A 16,566-nucleotide genomic window follows, 5' to 3' on the forward strand; every position below is an offset into this window, starting at 1 on the left:
ATTGGTTGTGTTAGGAAGTTTGGGAAGGAACTTGGTGACCCACTGGTTTCATTTGGCATGATCAAGAATGACTGTTCAGAATGAATAACATCTGCTCTTCCCATCTGCAGATCTGTAAACTTCTTGGCCACAAATCTGCTTTAGAGAGAGAGAGTCTCCATATTTGCATAATTGCAATAAATTCTACATTGTTATCAGGAGTGCATCTACACTGTAGAAATAATGCAGTTTGACACTACTTTAAAGTGCTGTAGCTCCATTCTATGGAATCCTGGGATTTGTGCTTTTACAAGTTGTCTAGCCGTCTCTGCAAAAAAGTGCTGGTGCTTCACTAAAATACAAATTCCAGGATTCTGTATGATGGAGCCATGACAGTTAAAGTGTCAAACTGCATTATTTCTATAGTCTAGATACACCCAGGATCTTTGTCTTGGCTTTCTTGCCTGTCATTGACTGCATCCATAAGATGGGAGTACTTGGAAGCCAGTGTGATGTAGTAGTTTAAGCACTGCACTAGACTTGAGATCAGGGCTGGAATCCCTGCTTAGCCATGGAGACTTACTGGCCAACCTTGGGCAAGGCACACGCTCTCAGCATAAGAGAGACAAAGGCTTCTGAATAAATCTTGCCAAGAAAATGCCTTAGGGTTGCCGTAAGCTGGAAACTTGAAGGCACACAATAACAAACAGCAGCTTGGAAAACAGAAGATAGGGCTTGAAATTTCAGTGGCCATAGTCTCATATGCTAATGGGATAGATTAAAGGGCCTGTGGGAAACTCAGCTTCTGTCTAGCTGTAGTTCTACTCTTTTATGTTCCTTCAAGTTGCCTGTCGACTTATGGCGACACCGTGAATTTCATAGGTTGTTGTTTTTTTTTCGTTTTTTGTTTTTTTTGCATGAAATAGGATCACAGAGTTGGAAGAGACCACAAGAGTCATCCAGTACAACCCTGACTATCATATCACCTCTCAACCTTCTCTTCTCCAGACTAAACATACCCAGCTCCCTAAGTCTCTCCTCATAGGGCATAGTTTCCAGACTTTCCACCATTTTGGTTGCCCCTCTGGACACGCTCCAGCTTGTCAACATCCTTTTTGAATTGTGATGCCCAAAATTGGACACAGTATTCCAGGAGGGCCTGGCCAAGGCAGAATAGAGTTGCACTATTACTTCCCTTGATCTAGATACTATTCTTCTAGCGATGCAGCCTAAAATCACATTGGCCTTTTTTGCTACCACATCACACTGTTGACTCATGTTCAGCTTGTGGTCTACTAGGACTCCTAGATCCCTTTCACACGTAGTCTCGTTCAGCCAGGTGTCCCCCATCCTATATCTATGCATTTCATTTTTTTCTACCTAAGTGCAGTTTAATAATACTAATAATAAAATATTTATTTATATTCCGCTTTTTTCTTGTGGAATCAAAGTGGATTACAAAAGAAGGGTATTGAATACAAAAATTATAGCCTCCCCACCAATTGTAGCATAACATGCATAATAACAATAAAATAATTATACAAAAAGCAGAAATACATAATAAAGAAAACAACAAACATTATCCAAAGTACATAACATAGCATAATGCCTAATAAAGATACAAAATCCAAAATCTAAAATACACAACATGGTAATAATTAAGGCATGACATCTAGATGGCAATTCCCGACATCCCCCTGGCAGCAAAATAACAGAAAGACAATACAATAATGCAATACAGCAATAAAACAATAACAAGAAGAAAACATGGTCCCTTACATTTCTCCCTGTTGAAGTTCATTTTGTTAGTTTTGGCCCAGATTTCTAATCTATTAAGCTCATTTTGAATTTTGATCCTGTCCTCTGGGGTATTAGCTGTTCCTCCTATTTTAGTGTCATCTGTAAATTTGGTAAGCATGCCCTCTATTCCTTCATCCAAGTTATTGATAAAGATAGTAATGGGCCCAGGACAAAACCTTGTGGGACCCCACTTCTCTCCAGGATGAAACGGAGCCATTGTTGAGCACCCTTTGGGTTCAGTCAGTCAACCAGTTACAAATCCACATAACAGTTATACTGTCTAGCCCATATTTTACTAGCTTGTTTGTGAGAATACCATGGGGTACCTTGTCAAAGGCCTTACTGAAATCAAGATATGCTATAACTACAGCATTCCTTTCATCTACCAAGCTGGCAATTTTATCAAAAAAGGAGATTAGCAGTGGTTTTGATAGTTCCTTCTTCTGAAACAGCCTACAGCACCTGGTATTGTTTGGTGGTCTCCCATCCAAACAGTAACCAGAGCTGACCATGTTTAGCTTTCAGGATTAGAGGAGATCTGATTTGTTGTTAACTGGCATCAATGCATCTTTGACTTATGGTGACCCTGTGAATGGGAGACATACAAGTCACCCTGTCATCAACAGCCCTGCTCAGGTCTTGCAGGCTCAGGGCTGAAGGTCCTTGATTGGGTCTATCCATCTGGAATGCGGGCTTCATATTTTAATACTGCCTTCTACCTTCCCAAGCATTTTTGTCTTTTCTACTGAGTCATGCTTTAGGATATCTCAAAAGTATAACTGTCAATTTAGTTATCTTGGCTTCTAGGAAGATTTCAGACATGATTTACTCTAGAACCGATTTATTTGTCTCTGGCAGTCCATGGTGTCCATAGACCTTTTTTCCAGCACAAGATCTCAAATAAATTTTCTTTCTTTCAGCTTTTTTCATGGTCCAGCTTTCACAACCATAGATGGAAAGGGGCCTTAAAGAATCCTAACTCTATATATGTTTACACTTTGGGATCTTGTCTAGTACCTTCATAGATACCCTTCCAAGTCTTGGTCTTATGATTTCTTGACTGTAGTCTCTATTCTGATTAATGACTGAGGCAAGATATGGAAAATCTTGAATTACTTCAGTATCTTCATTGTCTACTATAAAGGGATGTAAATAATATGTGGTCGTTATTTTTGTTTTCTTAACAAAGCCTGCCTTTGCTCTTTCTTCTTTCACGTTCTTCAATAATCATTCTAAATCTTTGCTACTTTCTGCTACTAGCATGGTGACATCTGCATATCTTAAACTGTTGATGCTCCTTTATTTCTACATTATTTCTACAGTGTAGATGCATCCTTGGACAGCTGGCATGGCATTCCATATGTAGTAAAAAATATCTGTTGTATAATTTTGAGCATCGTGAAGTCGAAGGCTTTCATGGCTGGCATCCATAGTTTTTTGTGGGGTTTCCGGGCTCTGTGGCCATGTTCTAGAAGAGTTTCTTCCTGACGTTTCGCCAGCATCTAAGAAACTCTTCTAGAATATGGCCACAGAGCCCGGAAACTCCACAAAAAACTATTTTGAGCATCACTTTGCTTGCATGGCAGAGTAATGCAATGGTCCTGTAGTGACTGCAATCCCTAGTGTCCCCTTTCTTGGGGACTTGAATTTATGTTGAATTTTTCTGATTTCTGGCCCATTGTCTTGTTTTCCATATTTGCTGACAGATGTTAGTTAGAACTAGAGTAGAATCTGTGGGCCCAAACAGACAGGCCAAAATAAAGCTGCTTCGGATCACTTTATAGGTATGCTAAGGACTGGAGCACAGCTTTGGCACAGCTTCTGGCCTCTTAAGATGCATGTGTCATTTAAACAGTATACTTCCAAAGTAACCTGAAGCAGCTTTATTTTGGCCTGTCTATTTGGGCCCTGTGTCTCTAACTTGAAGCAGCTTTATGGTTTGCCATCTGTTCTTGGTGATTTATTTTTCCCAAGTGCTCTGAGTGCAGATTCCACTTCAGTTTCTAAAACTGGAGGTTCATCTTCAAATGTTTTTTCCTTGAATGAATCTGTCATTCTTTCATCTCTTTTATATAGTTCTTCAGTGTGTTGTTGCCATCAGTTTTTTTTTAATTTCTACTTGGTCATGTGTTCCCCTGTTGGTCATATAGGAGCCACACTCTTGATTCAAATTTCCCTTTGATTTCTCAGATCTTGTGGAAGAGGTCGCTTTCTTCTTCCTTTTTTTGTTGTCATCTGTTATTTCTCTGCATTGATTATTACACTAGTTTTCATTGCCTATGACCCTGGTTTTTTCACCTTTACGTTTTGCTTGTTATGTGTCCTTTATTGTTTGAAAAGTTTACATACATCCTATGTATGAGATTAAAGCATGTAATTCTTCAGCTTGGTGTGCTTCAGTGCTACTGCTATACTTACTTAGAACTAAGGATACATTATTCTCCCTTTTTCCCATTCTCCTTGTGGTATGATGAAACTCAGGGGCATTTGAAAGAGTTTGAGAAGAATCATTTTGAATACTGCCCTCCCTCCACTGGAAACACATTTCTCAACCACAGGGCAGGTATCAACATCTCTAAATGCTTTTTGCCAGTCCCCAAACATAGATATTAAGAGCACTTCAAAAGGATGACATGTTTAAGTTGGGGCAGGGGAAAGACTGAGGAGAAGATATTGGAAGTTTCTGACCTTACAGATAGATCTTGGGAGCTGTAACTGGTTTCACAGAAAAAGTAGTCTTTAAATTGTCTTGAGTCTGAGCAGCATGCTCTTGAATGGTATCCTGAAGTGTGCAGCAGTATGGATAGATAGTACTGTAATATATTTATTGTACAGTAGTGCTGCTCAAAGTGATGGTCCCTAAGCCACTGACTGCTGGTCCCTGGTAAGTTTCCAGAAAGGGAAGGAACGATCGTACCCAATGGGCACAAATTTTGTGCTGGTTCTTGACAGATTGCAAAACAATGCGCTGGTCCTCCACATCAAACAGCCCCAAAAACATTGCTGTACATTATTATTGGCACAATGACAAGTTTTCTCTGCTGATGTAACCACCTGACTTTCTGTCTCATTGTAGGCAAGAAGAGGCCCCTAAAAGAAGGCACACTGGCTGTCCTGGAAAGTATGAGTCAGATCTTCCAGTTATAACCTATGGAGTCCTATTAACCGGAAAGCTCACTGGCAGGGTGACCGTCTGTAGGCTTTTCACATTTATGGCTCCATGCTGATCATCTTTATAGCTTTTTGAAGTAAAATTTTAACTTTCCCACCTACTTCTTTTTGCTCTTTTAAAATTGACAATTTTGTAGGCTCAACCGGCTTAATCAGCAGGGCTACCCATGTAGATACTAGCTGAACAGTACATTACTCTCTTTCACTGAGCTGGGGATTAATTTGGATTAAGAAATATTCAGCCCATTATGTGGGGGAGTTCGTTTGTGGAATTGAAAGGGGGCACACTGCTAGTAAAAATGCTTGATCATATTGTTTCTGTAAAGCCAGGCCTCAAGGCTGTGTGACCACTGCACCAGTTTTGTGCCACTGTGTAGACAGCTAATCCTGGAAGCAATAGTCACCCCATGCCCCTACTATTCATGAAGAGCAGGCAAACTAGTTGCTTTACATATAGAGCCTGTAATATACTGCTACAATTTCCAAAGGACCTACTGTTACTACTCTTGCAACTTGATTTTGAGAAGTAGTACACTGGGTTGCTTCCTAAAGGCACCAGCTGTCTCATTCCAAGGGAAATAAGGCTGCCTCTATATTTACTGTGTTTTTGGCTAGAAGCCAACATGGTATTAATTTATCTGGCTTTTTTGGGAAAGTATTTAATTTCTTTCAAATAATAATTTTATATATTTCATTCTACAGTCGGCCCTTCTTATATACAATTTTTATACATGGATTCAAGCATAAACAGTTCAAAAAATGTTCAACAAAAATGTTCAAAAAAAAGTATAAATTTCAAATATCAAATCTTGATTTTCCATTTTTTAAAAGGGACACCATTTTGCTATGTCATTATATTTAATGGGACTTGAGCATACACGGATTTTGTTATCCACAGGGGATCTTGGAACCAAACCCCAGCGTATAACAAGGGTTCACTGTATGTCATTTTGAGCCCTCGTGGGCAAAAGAACAATTAAGAAATATGTCTAATATAAAAACATGTCCTTCTGCTTTTATGCTGTTCTTAGTTCTCAACTCTGTTCTCTTTGTTAGTTGGTTAGAAGGTGTACCTGTTAAGGAGAGGGGGAAAAATAACCAGTGTTCATTTTTGCCTCATCATCTAGAGTTGGTGAGGGCAGCAGTGATTCCCTGCGAGCCTGGTTGCAAATCCCCCAAAGGAGCATATCTTTATAAAAAGTGTTTTCTGGCTTGGCAACTTCTTTGCTTCAAACGTGAAGACTGAACACCATTTGTGTATGTGTGATCACAAATTCTGCACAGCAGTTGTCATATGCACCGAGCAAAGAAGACAATAAGGCCAGCATGGATGGTAACAAGTATGTGATGGTGTCAGAATACAATAACCTATGACAATACAAACTGATTTAATTTTGAAGGAAGGGGTGGATTGGTAACATGATGGATGACAGAGATCTAAGAAATGTTTTAGGGCAGAAAACTCTGTTCCTAATGCAGTCCTACTCACATGGATGAAAGGCATTTTCTTTATTGTTGAGGGCACTTTGCTGTTGATTCTATCCAACATTCTCAGGTGATTTCAAGTCTTCTATGGTCATTACATACAAACATGTGGAGATCACTTTGCTGTAGAAGAGACAAATGAACTGTAGAGTATTTCACATAAGGTGGCATGAAAGGATACTACAATTGGCATGGTTGCCACTTATAACTACATAGTGATAGTTAAACCTGCAGTTCTGTTGTACAGCCCAATAACTGCATAAACAGGGACCTATGCAACATATTTTCCTTCCTGGACTTTCCCCTCCCTGCAGGGTTGGAGAGTAGAGCTACCTTTCTGCAGTAACCCTCCCAGAATTGGTGACTGGTGCATTTGCCAAATAGTGGAAGATGTATAATGGTGGAGAAGGCAGTTAGGAGGGGAAATTGCTTCAAATCTAATAGAATTGAACGGGAGCCATTCCTGCACCAGAAACATGGAATAGAAGAGCAGTGGAGCAGCAACAGAAGGTCTCCCAGCTCTCAAAAAAAGCTTCCTAAGGGCGCAGGAGTCTATAAGGGCACAAACTTCCTTTGACCCACCCAGCCCTTGGATTTATGAATATTATTTCATGTGTCTCTATATTGTTGCTCACAAGTTATGAAGAAATGGAAATGTTGTACATGTAGGAACAGTTGTAATACAAGAAGATGAAAGGTACATGCATATTTCTTTACTTGTCCTTGGATTCCTGAGCTCCTTTATGTAAAACTGGATCTAAAATCATATTATTCTCAGATGTAGAAAACTCCAACACTGGGCTCTCTGTTAAATTGCCAAAAGAATATCATAACTGGGAAGTCATTCATTGTTCAGACATTTGCTAGTTTCACACTAGCAAAACCTGATATGAACAAGCTGTTAACATCCTTTTTCCTCTCAATAAACTATAAAGGATTCATGATTTCTTGGCATTAGCAACAGTGAACATGAAGGTGGTATCTGTCATTCAGTTTAACTAGCTATCTGTCGGTTTGACTGATGAAGGAGCCAATAATTAAACAAAAGTAAAGCCAAACATGACTCTCCAGCGGAAAACTAGTTCAGCTTTTGAGCAGCTTCAAGCCACCACCACTATATGAGACCAAACCACAGCAGAAGAGAGTAGCCAAAATCCAAAGTATGTGCTTCCCTCCTTCTGAATGATGAGGAGTTCCTAGAAGCTTTTATTGGATAGATTAATTTCCTTTGGAGGAAACTGCAGTGAAGTTGTAATGTTTTTATGGCAATTTGTTGCTTACACATTTAAAAGCAGAGCAGGCATTATGAGGCATGGGGTGTCACATTGAGGATGTAGCAAGCTTGTTTTCTGCTGCTCCAGAGACTAGAACATGGAACAATGGATGCAAGCTACAGGAAAAGAGAGTCTACCTCAACATTAGGAGGAACTTCTTGACCATAAGAGCTGTTCCACAATGGAACACGCTCCCTCGGAGTGTGGTGGAGTCTCCTTCTTTGGACGTCTTTAAACAGAGGCTGGATGGCCATCTGTTGGGGATACTTTTACTGTGATTTCCTGCATGGCAGTAGGTTGGACTGGATGGCCCTTGTGGTCTCTTCCAACTCTATGATTCTATAATTCTAGGCACAGAAACAAATAGTAATACATACAGTAAAGGAAATGTGCGAAAATAAAATTGAGGCTTTAGTGAAATACACGATTTTGTACAAAATAAAACAAAACAAAAGAACTGCAGAAAGAGGAAAGTGATTGAGAGCATATGTATAGTAGAGTGCAGGAATAGGCAGTGTCCTATATATGTTTTAGATTACCACTCCCATCAAGTCCAGCCGGCAGGGTCAGACACTGTCAGAGCTATCATCTGAAACAACTGAGGACAGAGCAAGGCACCAGGTGTCCTTATCTTTCAGCTCTCATACATACTAGCTTCCCATACTGGTCTCCTTGTTGCAAGGAACAGAACTTGCAGAAACCTATGATGAGCATACAGGTAGTGTTTGGATCTACTTCTGGATTGAGGTTGGAATATCATTGTTATTTTTAAAAATTCTATATTGCTTAATTAAAACAAAACATGATTGCACTGTTCTGCAAATAATGCCACTTCTATTTTATCTCTTCCTTGTGTCCTCCCAGCAACTGTGAAAACCTGCACAAAACGTATTGGTCATGCAATATATTTGCGAGCAGGGCAACCCAACTCAAAGTCACAGAAGTCATGCAAACCTATCCATTTTGCTAGAAAATGCCAGCTGGGATCTATGCCTACTTTGTACATGGGCACTCCGTGACTGCTTTACTGGTATGCATGTTTAAAACATGCCTACTTCTGCCAGATAATGTTTTGAGATGTGAAATGGCTGCTTAATTCCTCTAAACTGACACTGTGATGGGGATAAAATATTATCATGAACTACCTGATCCTGGCTGTCATTGTATTCTTGCAATGTGCAGAAAATACCTTGAACTGCCCAGCTGATTCCAGGATAAAAGTAGATGCATGTTCACTTTAAGCACGTGCCCACTTGTACTGTACAGTGAGAGTGCCCATGGTGACGTACAAACTTTTGCATTTGGCTTGCTCTGTGATTTGAGCACCCTCATTCCATCTGATGAAAGAAACTCTTCAGGGCTGATCTGAGAGGCTCACTCTCTTCTCCCAGAGCATCAGACGCTGATCTGGAATGAGGAAGCTTTCCACTCTGCATCAGGGAAGCGAATATTGACTGAACACTGAGCAGTCCAGTTATTGATTCAGAGCATAGCCTCAGTCTCTCTCCCTTTCTCTCCCCTGAGCAGTTGCGTCCTTCTGGTTCGTTGCACTTAATCTGATTCCCCGAGCTGTGGAGTACAGACAGAGAATTAGATCCCCAAATCCGTCTCTCAGCAATGTTCAGTTCAAAATCTAACTCTGTCTCTCCTTCGCCCTCAATGGACCCTGCAGATTCAGATGCCTTGGATATCAGCACCAAAGTGCAGCTGTACGGTGTGCTCTGGAAGAGACCATTCGGGAGGCCTTCAGCCAAATGGTCCAGGAGGTAAGCTGGATAATTTCCTTGTGGGGAGCTGTAGTTGCAGAGGAAAGACTTGGAAAAGGGGGACCCAGGGGGAATATCAGTGTGTGCTTGGAAGTGGGGGCCCAGATGATGATAATGATGATGATTACATTTATTTATATCCCACCCTTCTCCCAAGACTGGGACTCAGGGCACCTTACTACATTAAAAAACAGTACAATTAAAAGCATACAAAAATAGTACATTAGGACAGAATTCAATTACTGCAATAATTAAAATAAATTGCATGTTAAAATATCAAATAGTTTAAAAGCTAAAAATGTTTAAAACACATTAAAACAATATAACACCCTGGCTCATTCTTTAAAAGCTTTTTATTTTGAATGTCTGTTTGAAGAGGAAGGTCTTTGCCTGTTGGCAGAAGGCCATCAAAGAGGGGGCCATTCTGGTCTCCCTGGGAAGGGAGTTCCACTTTCATAGTCTAGTGGCAGCCACAGAAAAGGCCCTTTTGCAATGATCAAGGATGGTCTCTGAGGGAGTCTTAAGCTAGGCAGGGAAGGCTGTGTGGCTGCATAGATGGGTCCAAGAAAGCTCAGGAAGAATGAAAAGACAGAGTCCAGCAGTGTGTGTCTAGAGCATGGATGGACACAATGTAGCCCTCCAGATATTGTTGGACTCCAATCGCATTTGCTCTAGTCAGCAAAGCCAATGATCTGGAGCAGTGCACTTTACCCGCACTGATGAGGGATTTTTAAAAAAGGTAATAATCAGGTGCATCATTGCGAAATCAGCAGGCTGACAATGTACTTGATCCAAGTGCAGGTGGAAGGGTGAGTTGGCATTCACCAGCCACCTCCACCCCCCCCCCCCCAATTTGTAGACTGGCAGAGTTTCTTTGTCTCTGTTTTTGTTCTCCACTGTGCCCCTCTGAGGGAAAAGTTGTTTTTAGTAACTTGCCTTTATCCCAACATGGGGGCCAAAATGGCTTACAGGATAGGTTGGAAAAATGTAGCTCTTTCTCACACACTCTCTGTACTGTACAAACTATTTTTTAAGAAAAATTAAGCAAACAAATCAATTTAAACAGTAAAAAACAGATACAAAAATAGAGTAAAACATAAAATAAAAATCACAGACAACTTTAGCTCATTTGTCTGTTTTCTTTCTTTTCATTAAAACCTCTTATTTCCTCCAGTGGGCTAAAACCAGCATGCATCTCTCTCCTCTTTTCACTTCATCCTCACAAAAGTCTTGTGAGGCAGGTTAGAAGGATGACAGAGTAGTTTATCACACAGGGGCAATTTCTCTTAATTTCAAATGAAAAGAAAGTGAGGCCAGAATGCATTCATGTGAATTTGCTAGTTCAGAGAATGTACGTGAATTCGAATTGCGTTCGAATTGACTTCCCATTGCCCGAAAATAGTTTGCCATTGCCTGAAATTGCATGTGATCACCTCTCACGCAATAACGTGAAACCCCATGATTGCGTTCGGACTGACTTCCCATTGCCCAACATTGTGTGTGGTAGTCTATTATGCAATGTTAAACCCCATGATTGCGTTCGGATTGCCTTTGGATGATACTTCCAATTTCCCTTATCTGATAAACTCCAAAGCCAAAGTTTCTCAGTTCATTCCAAGGAGTAGAATGATGGTATTGTTGGACCTAGCAGACCTAGCCAGTTTAGTCAATGGTGAGGAATGACAAGAGCTGCAATCTTATAATATCTGAAGGGCTACATAATTCCCACTCCATAGACTAGAAGCTAAATCTGCCAAGTGCCCATCCAGCATTCTGCCATCTGCATCACATTGTCTTTGGGTAATACGCAGTTCTAAAGGAGTGCAGCGCTGAGCTAAGGAGAGAACTCGCTTGAATTGAACAGAAGGTGTGCCAAGAACTTAAGTGTTTGCTTCCCTTGCCCAATTTTTTGCTATGTGAAGTGTGAACTTAATTCCAAAATACTTTTTTAGGATTGCTGGTTGCATTAGATGGTTGGGGAGAGGAACTGGCAGTATTCAATAGCCAATATTCACTCTTCACTATCCTGGTGACTCTGGATGTGCTAGAATACAATGATCACAATCTCCAACTCCTATCTGTGGATAATGGGAGTTGTAGCCCTAAGCATCTGGAGAGAAAGCGTTCTTCCCTTATTATGGATTGATCATCCTAACAGGCAGCCTGTGGGCCTCCAGATACTGAAACTCTCAGGGGCCCTAATCAACATAGGCAGTGGTGAGGGGAATGGGAGTTGCAGTCCAACAATATCTGAAAGGCTACTAGAGTTCATTTTATAAGGCCACTGCCAGAAAAAATTGTCAGTTTTCTGAGCAAGAGAAACAGGAAGGGAATTCTGAACTCTGGCATCTCAAAGCTGTAGTGCAAACAACTGAGGTTTTCCATATAAATGCAAAGTGTGGTGGTAGAAAGTGGAGGGCAGCTAAAGCTTTTATTTGGTGGGCTGCTTAGAAGATAGAGCTGAGGATGATCAAGGGAAGACCTTTATAGGTGGTGGAGGGGAGGAAGAGATCACCCCTGTCCATCTTCTCCCCCCCCCCCCCCCCACTGTCCGCCTGTGAGCTCGCAGCAGTCTAAACAACCTTTTCCTAACAGTGTGGGAGGTAACATAGGGGACATTCACACTCATTTTTTTGTCCTGAGGAGATGTGGATCACATCTGGGCATCAACAGGGGAAATGTGACCCTGTTGGTGCTCTTGAACATCTCAGCGGCCTTCGATACCATAGACCATGGTATACTTCTGGAAGGCCTGAGGGAGTTAGGTATCGGGGGCACTGCACTCCAGTGGTTCCACTCCTACCTCGGGAACGCCTCTCCCGGTACAATCCACCCCGCACACTCAGAACAACTGGGAAGAATCTACTAGATCATACAAAAGTCAGACTAGTAACTACTTCCCAAAGAACATTCAGAGCTATAACTCCCACACTCTGGAACAATCTTCTGGAAGAGATCAGACTGATTCCAACTTTAGATGCCTTCAAGAAGACACTAAAAACACATCTCTTCTGGCAAGCATACCCCCCTGATCTTCTATAAGATCTGAAGAAAACTTCACCCCAGGAAAAATCAAGATAATTGTATAGCAGGATGTATTGTGGTTTTAATATTGTGCTATCATATTTTGATATTATATGGTTTTAAATTGTTTTTAAATTGTAACTTTAGATATTTTATTGTCCGAAATACTGTCATAATCTCACTTCAATCCATCGGGAGAGGCAGGAAAATAGAAATAAAACTTATTATTATTATTATTATTATTTGGGTTCCTGAATCTGTCCGAGTCATTTTAACTCTTGTGTTATTCACAGATGCCATAGTTTTGGGATAAAATGGAGCTGCCTCCATTCCTTTGAACAATACAGAGAAATCAGAATCATTTCAGAAGCTTATTCACACTGCCAACAATGCGGATCGATATAGATCTGTCAGGATAGGAAAACCTGGGGGGGGGGGGACGGTATTGAATATCCCAGGTTAAGTTTTTTTTTTGTAAACCCCCCCCCCCCACAAAAGTGCACCGAGTGCATTTGGGGCATATGGGAACACCCAGGATTTAACCCGGATTCATCCCAGATTATTTTTATAGGGTGAATGGAGCTTTGGGGGATTCTGCTCACATGCTGAGGAAAGCATTAACAGCTTCAACTTCTCAAGCAGGAACTGCTTGAAATCCCTACAAACAGGAAGCTTGCTGACTTGAAAGCTTCAATACTTTGTAGAACTAAATTGACCATAAGGCTAAACAAATGGAGATGGACATAGAATCATAGAATCATAGAGTTGGAAGAGACCACAAGGGCCATCCAGTCCAACCCCTTTCTGCCATGCAGGAAATCTCAATCAAAGCATCCCTTTTGACAGATGGCCATCCAGCCTCTGTTTAAAGACCTCTAAGGAAGGAGACTCCACTACACTCCGAGGAAGGAGTGTGTTCCACTGTCGAACAGCCCTTACTGTCAGGAGGTTCCTCCTAATGTTGAGGTGGAATCTCTTTTCCTGGAGCTTGCATCCACTGCTCTGGGTCCTGTTCTCTGGAGCAGCAGAAAACAAGCTTGCTCCCTCCTCAGTATGACATCCCTTCAAATATTTAAACAGGGCTATCATATCACCTCTTAACCTTCTCTTCTCCAGGCTAAACATCCCCAGCTCCCTAAGTCGTTCCTCATAGGACATGGTTTCCAGACCCTTCACCATTTTAGTTGCCCTCCTTTGGACACGCTCCAGTTTCTCAACATCCTTTTTGAATTGTGGTGCCCAGAACTGGACACAATATTCCAGGTGGGGCCTGACTAGAACAGAACAGAGTGGCACTGTTACTTCCCTTGATCTAGACACTATACTTCTATTGATGCAGCCTAAAATGGCATTAGCCTTGTTAACTGCCGCATTGCGCTGCTGACTCATGTTCAACTTATGGTCTACTTGGACTCCCAGATTCCTTTCACACGTAGTTTCATTCAGCCAGGTGTCCCCCATCCTATATCTGTGCATTTCATTTTTCTTCCCTAAGTGCAGTATCTTACATTTCTTCGTGTTGAAATTCATTTTGTTAGCTTTGGGCCAGCTTTCTAATCTATTAAGGTTGCTTTGAATGTTGGTCCTGTCTCTAGGGTATTAGCTACTACTCTTAGTTTGGTGTCATCTGCAAATTTGATAAGTATGCCTCCAATTCTGTCATCCAAGTCATTGATAAAGATGTTGAATAGCACTGGGCCCGCAGGTCACTTCTCTCCAGGATGAAAAGGAGCCGTTGTTGAGTACCCTTTGTGTTTGGCCAGTCAACCAATTACAAATCCATGCAACAGTTACTTTGTCAAGCCCACATTTTGCAAGCTTGTTTGCAAGAATGTCATGGGAAACCCTGTCAAAAGTCTTACTGAAATCAAGACATACTATATCCATAGCATTCCCTTCATCTAACAAGCTGGTAATTTTATCAAAAAAAATAAAAATAAAAAAATAAAAATCAGGTTTGTCTGGCATGACTTCTTTCTTTGAAACCCCTGTTGACTTTTTGTGATTATGGCACTGCCTTCTAGATATTCACAGACTCTCTGTTTAATGATCTGCCCTAGAATCTTTCCTGGTATTGATGTCAGACTAACTGGACGATAATTGTTGGGATCCTCTCCCCCCCCCCTTTTTTTTTGAAGATGGGGACAACGTTTGCCCTCCTCCAGTCTGCTGGGACTTCCCCTGTTCTCCAGGAGTTTTCAAAGATTATTGCCAATGGCTCCGATATTACATTTGCCAGTTCTTTTAATACTCTTGGATGTAGTTCATCTGGTCCTGGAGACTTATATTCATTTAGATTAACCAGGTATTCCTGTACTATCTCTTTGCTTATTCTGTGCTCAAATTCCCCTATTCTGTCCTCTGCTCCATTAACCCTTTGCCTTTTCTGAGAACATTGAGGCAAGGAAGGTGTTGAGTAATTCTGCCTTTTCTCTGTCCCCTGTTAGCATTTTGCTATCTTCTCCATGCGGTGGCTCTACTATAGTGGCCCTACTGTTTCCTTCTTCTTCCTTTTGCTGTAGACATACCCAAAAAAGCCCTTTTTGTTGTTCTTAACCTCTCTAGCAAGCCTGAGTTATTCTGCGTTTTAGCTTTTTTTAACTTTACCCCTACATGTGCTCGCTATTTGTTTGAATTCCTCTTTGGTGATTTCCCCATTTTTCCATTTCTTATACATGTTCCGTTTAAAACTTACCTCAGTTGAAAGTTCCTTAGTCATCCATCCTGGTTCCTTGAGACATCTCCCATTTTTCTTCCTGTTACAGGGATAAAGTACAATACCAGTGGCTGCTGGTGCCTTCCATGTCAGGGTGGGTGGGAAATCCAGTCTAGGTTTTACTTTGAACTTTAAAGGAGCTGTCCATGATTCGGCACTTTGACTAGCTCTTCAAGTCTGGAGTGAATTTACTGCCCTATTGACATGGGAACCACCGCTGATCATTAGTGCTCAGATTTTAAGTCTTCCAGATGTTTGGGACTCCCAGAAGCCTCAGCCCACATTGTTAATGGTCACAGGCTCTGGGGGCTGAAATTCAAAATACCTGCACAAGCAACACCTCAGACTCAGGCTACCTTACAAAATGTTCTGCAACAGCACCATTTTTGTTCCACTGTTCCGAGAAGGCCTGCTGACAGGAAATTTGTGCTTCGTCATATTTTCTTTTCTGCATTAAATTTAGCATAACTCAAGTTTTGCTAATATAAAATGAGAAGAAATTACAATGGTTTCATATTTGTAAGCAAGTAATGTCTAAAACACCACTGTCATTGTGTTTGTGAAAGGAGCCAAGGACTGGCACTTAGCCCATGTGAGAGAGGGAGATCACTGACTACAACATCTTTACAACTGCCTGGGAGTAATTTTATTTTAGTTCTGAGCTTTGAAAAATTCCTATTTTGGACTACAGCTCCCAGAATCTTCCAGCCATTAGCCATGCTGGCTGCAAGATTAGGGCAGTTAATAGTCTAAGAAAGTAAATGTCCAGGTTCTATTCTAAGCACATCTCTTACATGCAATTTCCTTGTTGCATGGGCTCTTATTAATTTAGCACAGTGGCTGGTTTTGCTAGAAGTTCTCTCTTTCATCATACAGTATTGTAAGCATTTTGCCATCTTCTCCACGCAGTGGGGTATTAGCTATTCCTCCTAATTTGGTGTCATCTGCTAATTTGATAAGTGTGTCCCCTATTCTTTTATCTAAGTCACTGATAAAAATATTGAATAGCACTGGGCCCAGGACAGAACCCTGTGGCACCCCTGAGGCATTACTAAGCACCCTTTGGGTTGGGCAGGTCAACCATTTACAAATCCATTTGTTAGAAAAGATCCACCTACGGATCCCACCACTTCTACCCCATTTACCAGGGCATCCTGTTGGTTAGGAACAGATCTAAAATAGTTGGTACTATTGTAGTCTCTTCCATCTTTGGGACAATGAAATTGTCTTCCAGGAAACTGAGGAAGTTGCTAGACCTTGAGGTTTTGGCTGAGTTTGACTTCCAGCAAATATCGGGATAGCTGAAGTCACTCATCACTACTACACATCTACTTTCTGAGGGTGTGGTCAT

At 41.2% G+C, this 16,566-nt stretch overlaps 1 protein-coding gene across 3 annotated transcripts in view; it reads left to right on the forward strand.

Moving 5' to 3' along the window:
• The first annotated feature begins 9,061 nt into the window (after positions 1 to 9,061).
• Positions 9,062 to 16,566, forward strand: part of PLEKHD1 (pleckstrin homology and coiled-coil domain containing D1) — a 48,383-nt gene continuing 40,878 nt past the window's right edge. For all 3 annotated transcript variants that reach the window (XM_089521759.1, XM_089521760.1, XM_089521761.1), the window contains exon 1: positions 9,062 to 9,475. In XM_089521759.1, the coding sequence (XP_089377885.1) occupies positions 9,327 to 9,475 (149 nt within the window). In that variant the 5' untranslated portion in view covers positions 9,062 to 9,326. The remainder of the gene's footprint in view (positions 9,476 to 16,566) is intronic.

Source organism: Sceloporus occidentalis, unplaced genomic scaffold (genome assembly GCF_023333645.1).
Source record: "Sceloporus occidentalis isolate IW3139 unplaced genomic scaffold, rSceOcc1.0.p SCAF_4, whole genome shotgun sequence".
Taxonomy (NCBI): Eukaryota; Metazoa; Chordata; class Lepidosauria; order Squamata; family Phrynosomatidae; genus Sceloporus; species Sceloporus occidentalis.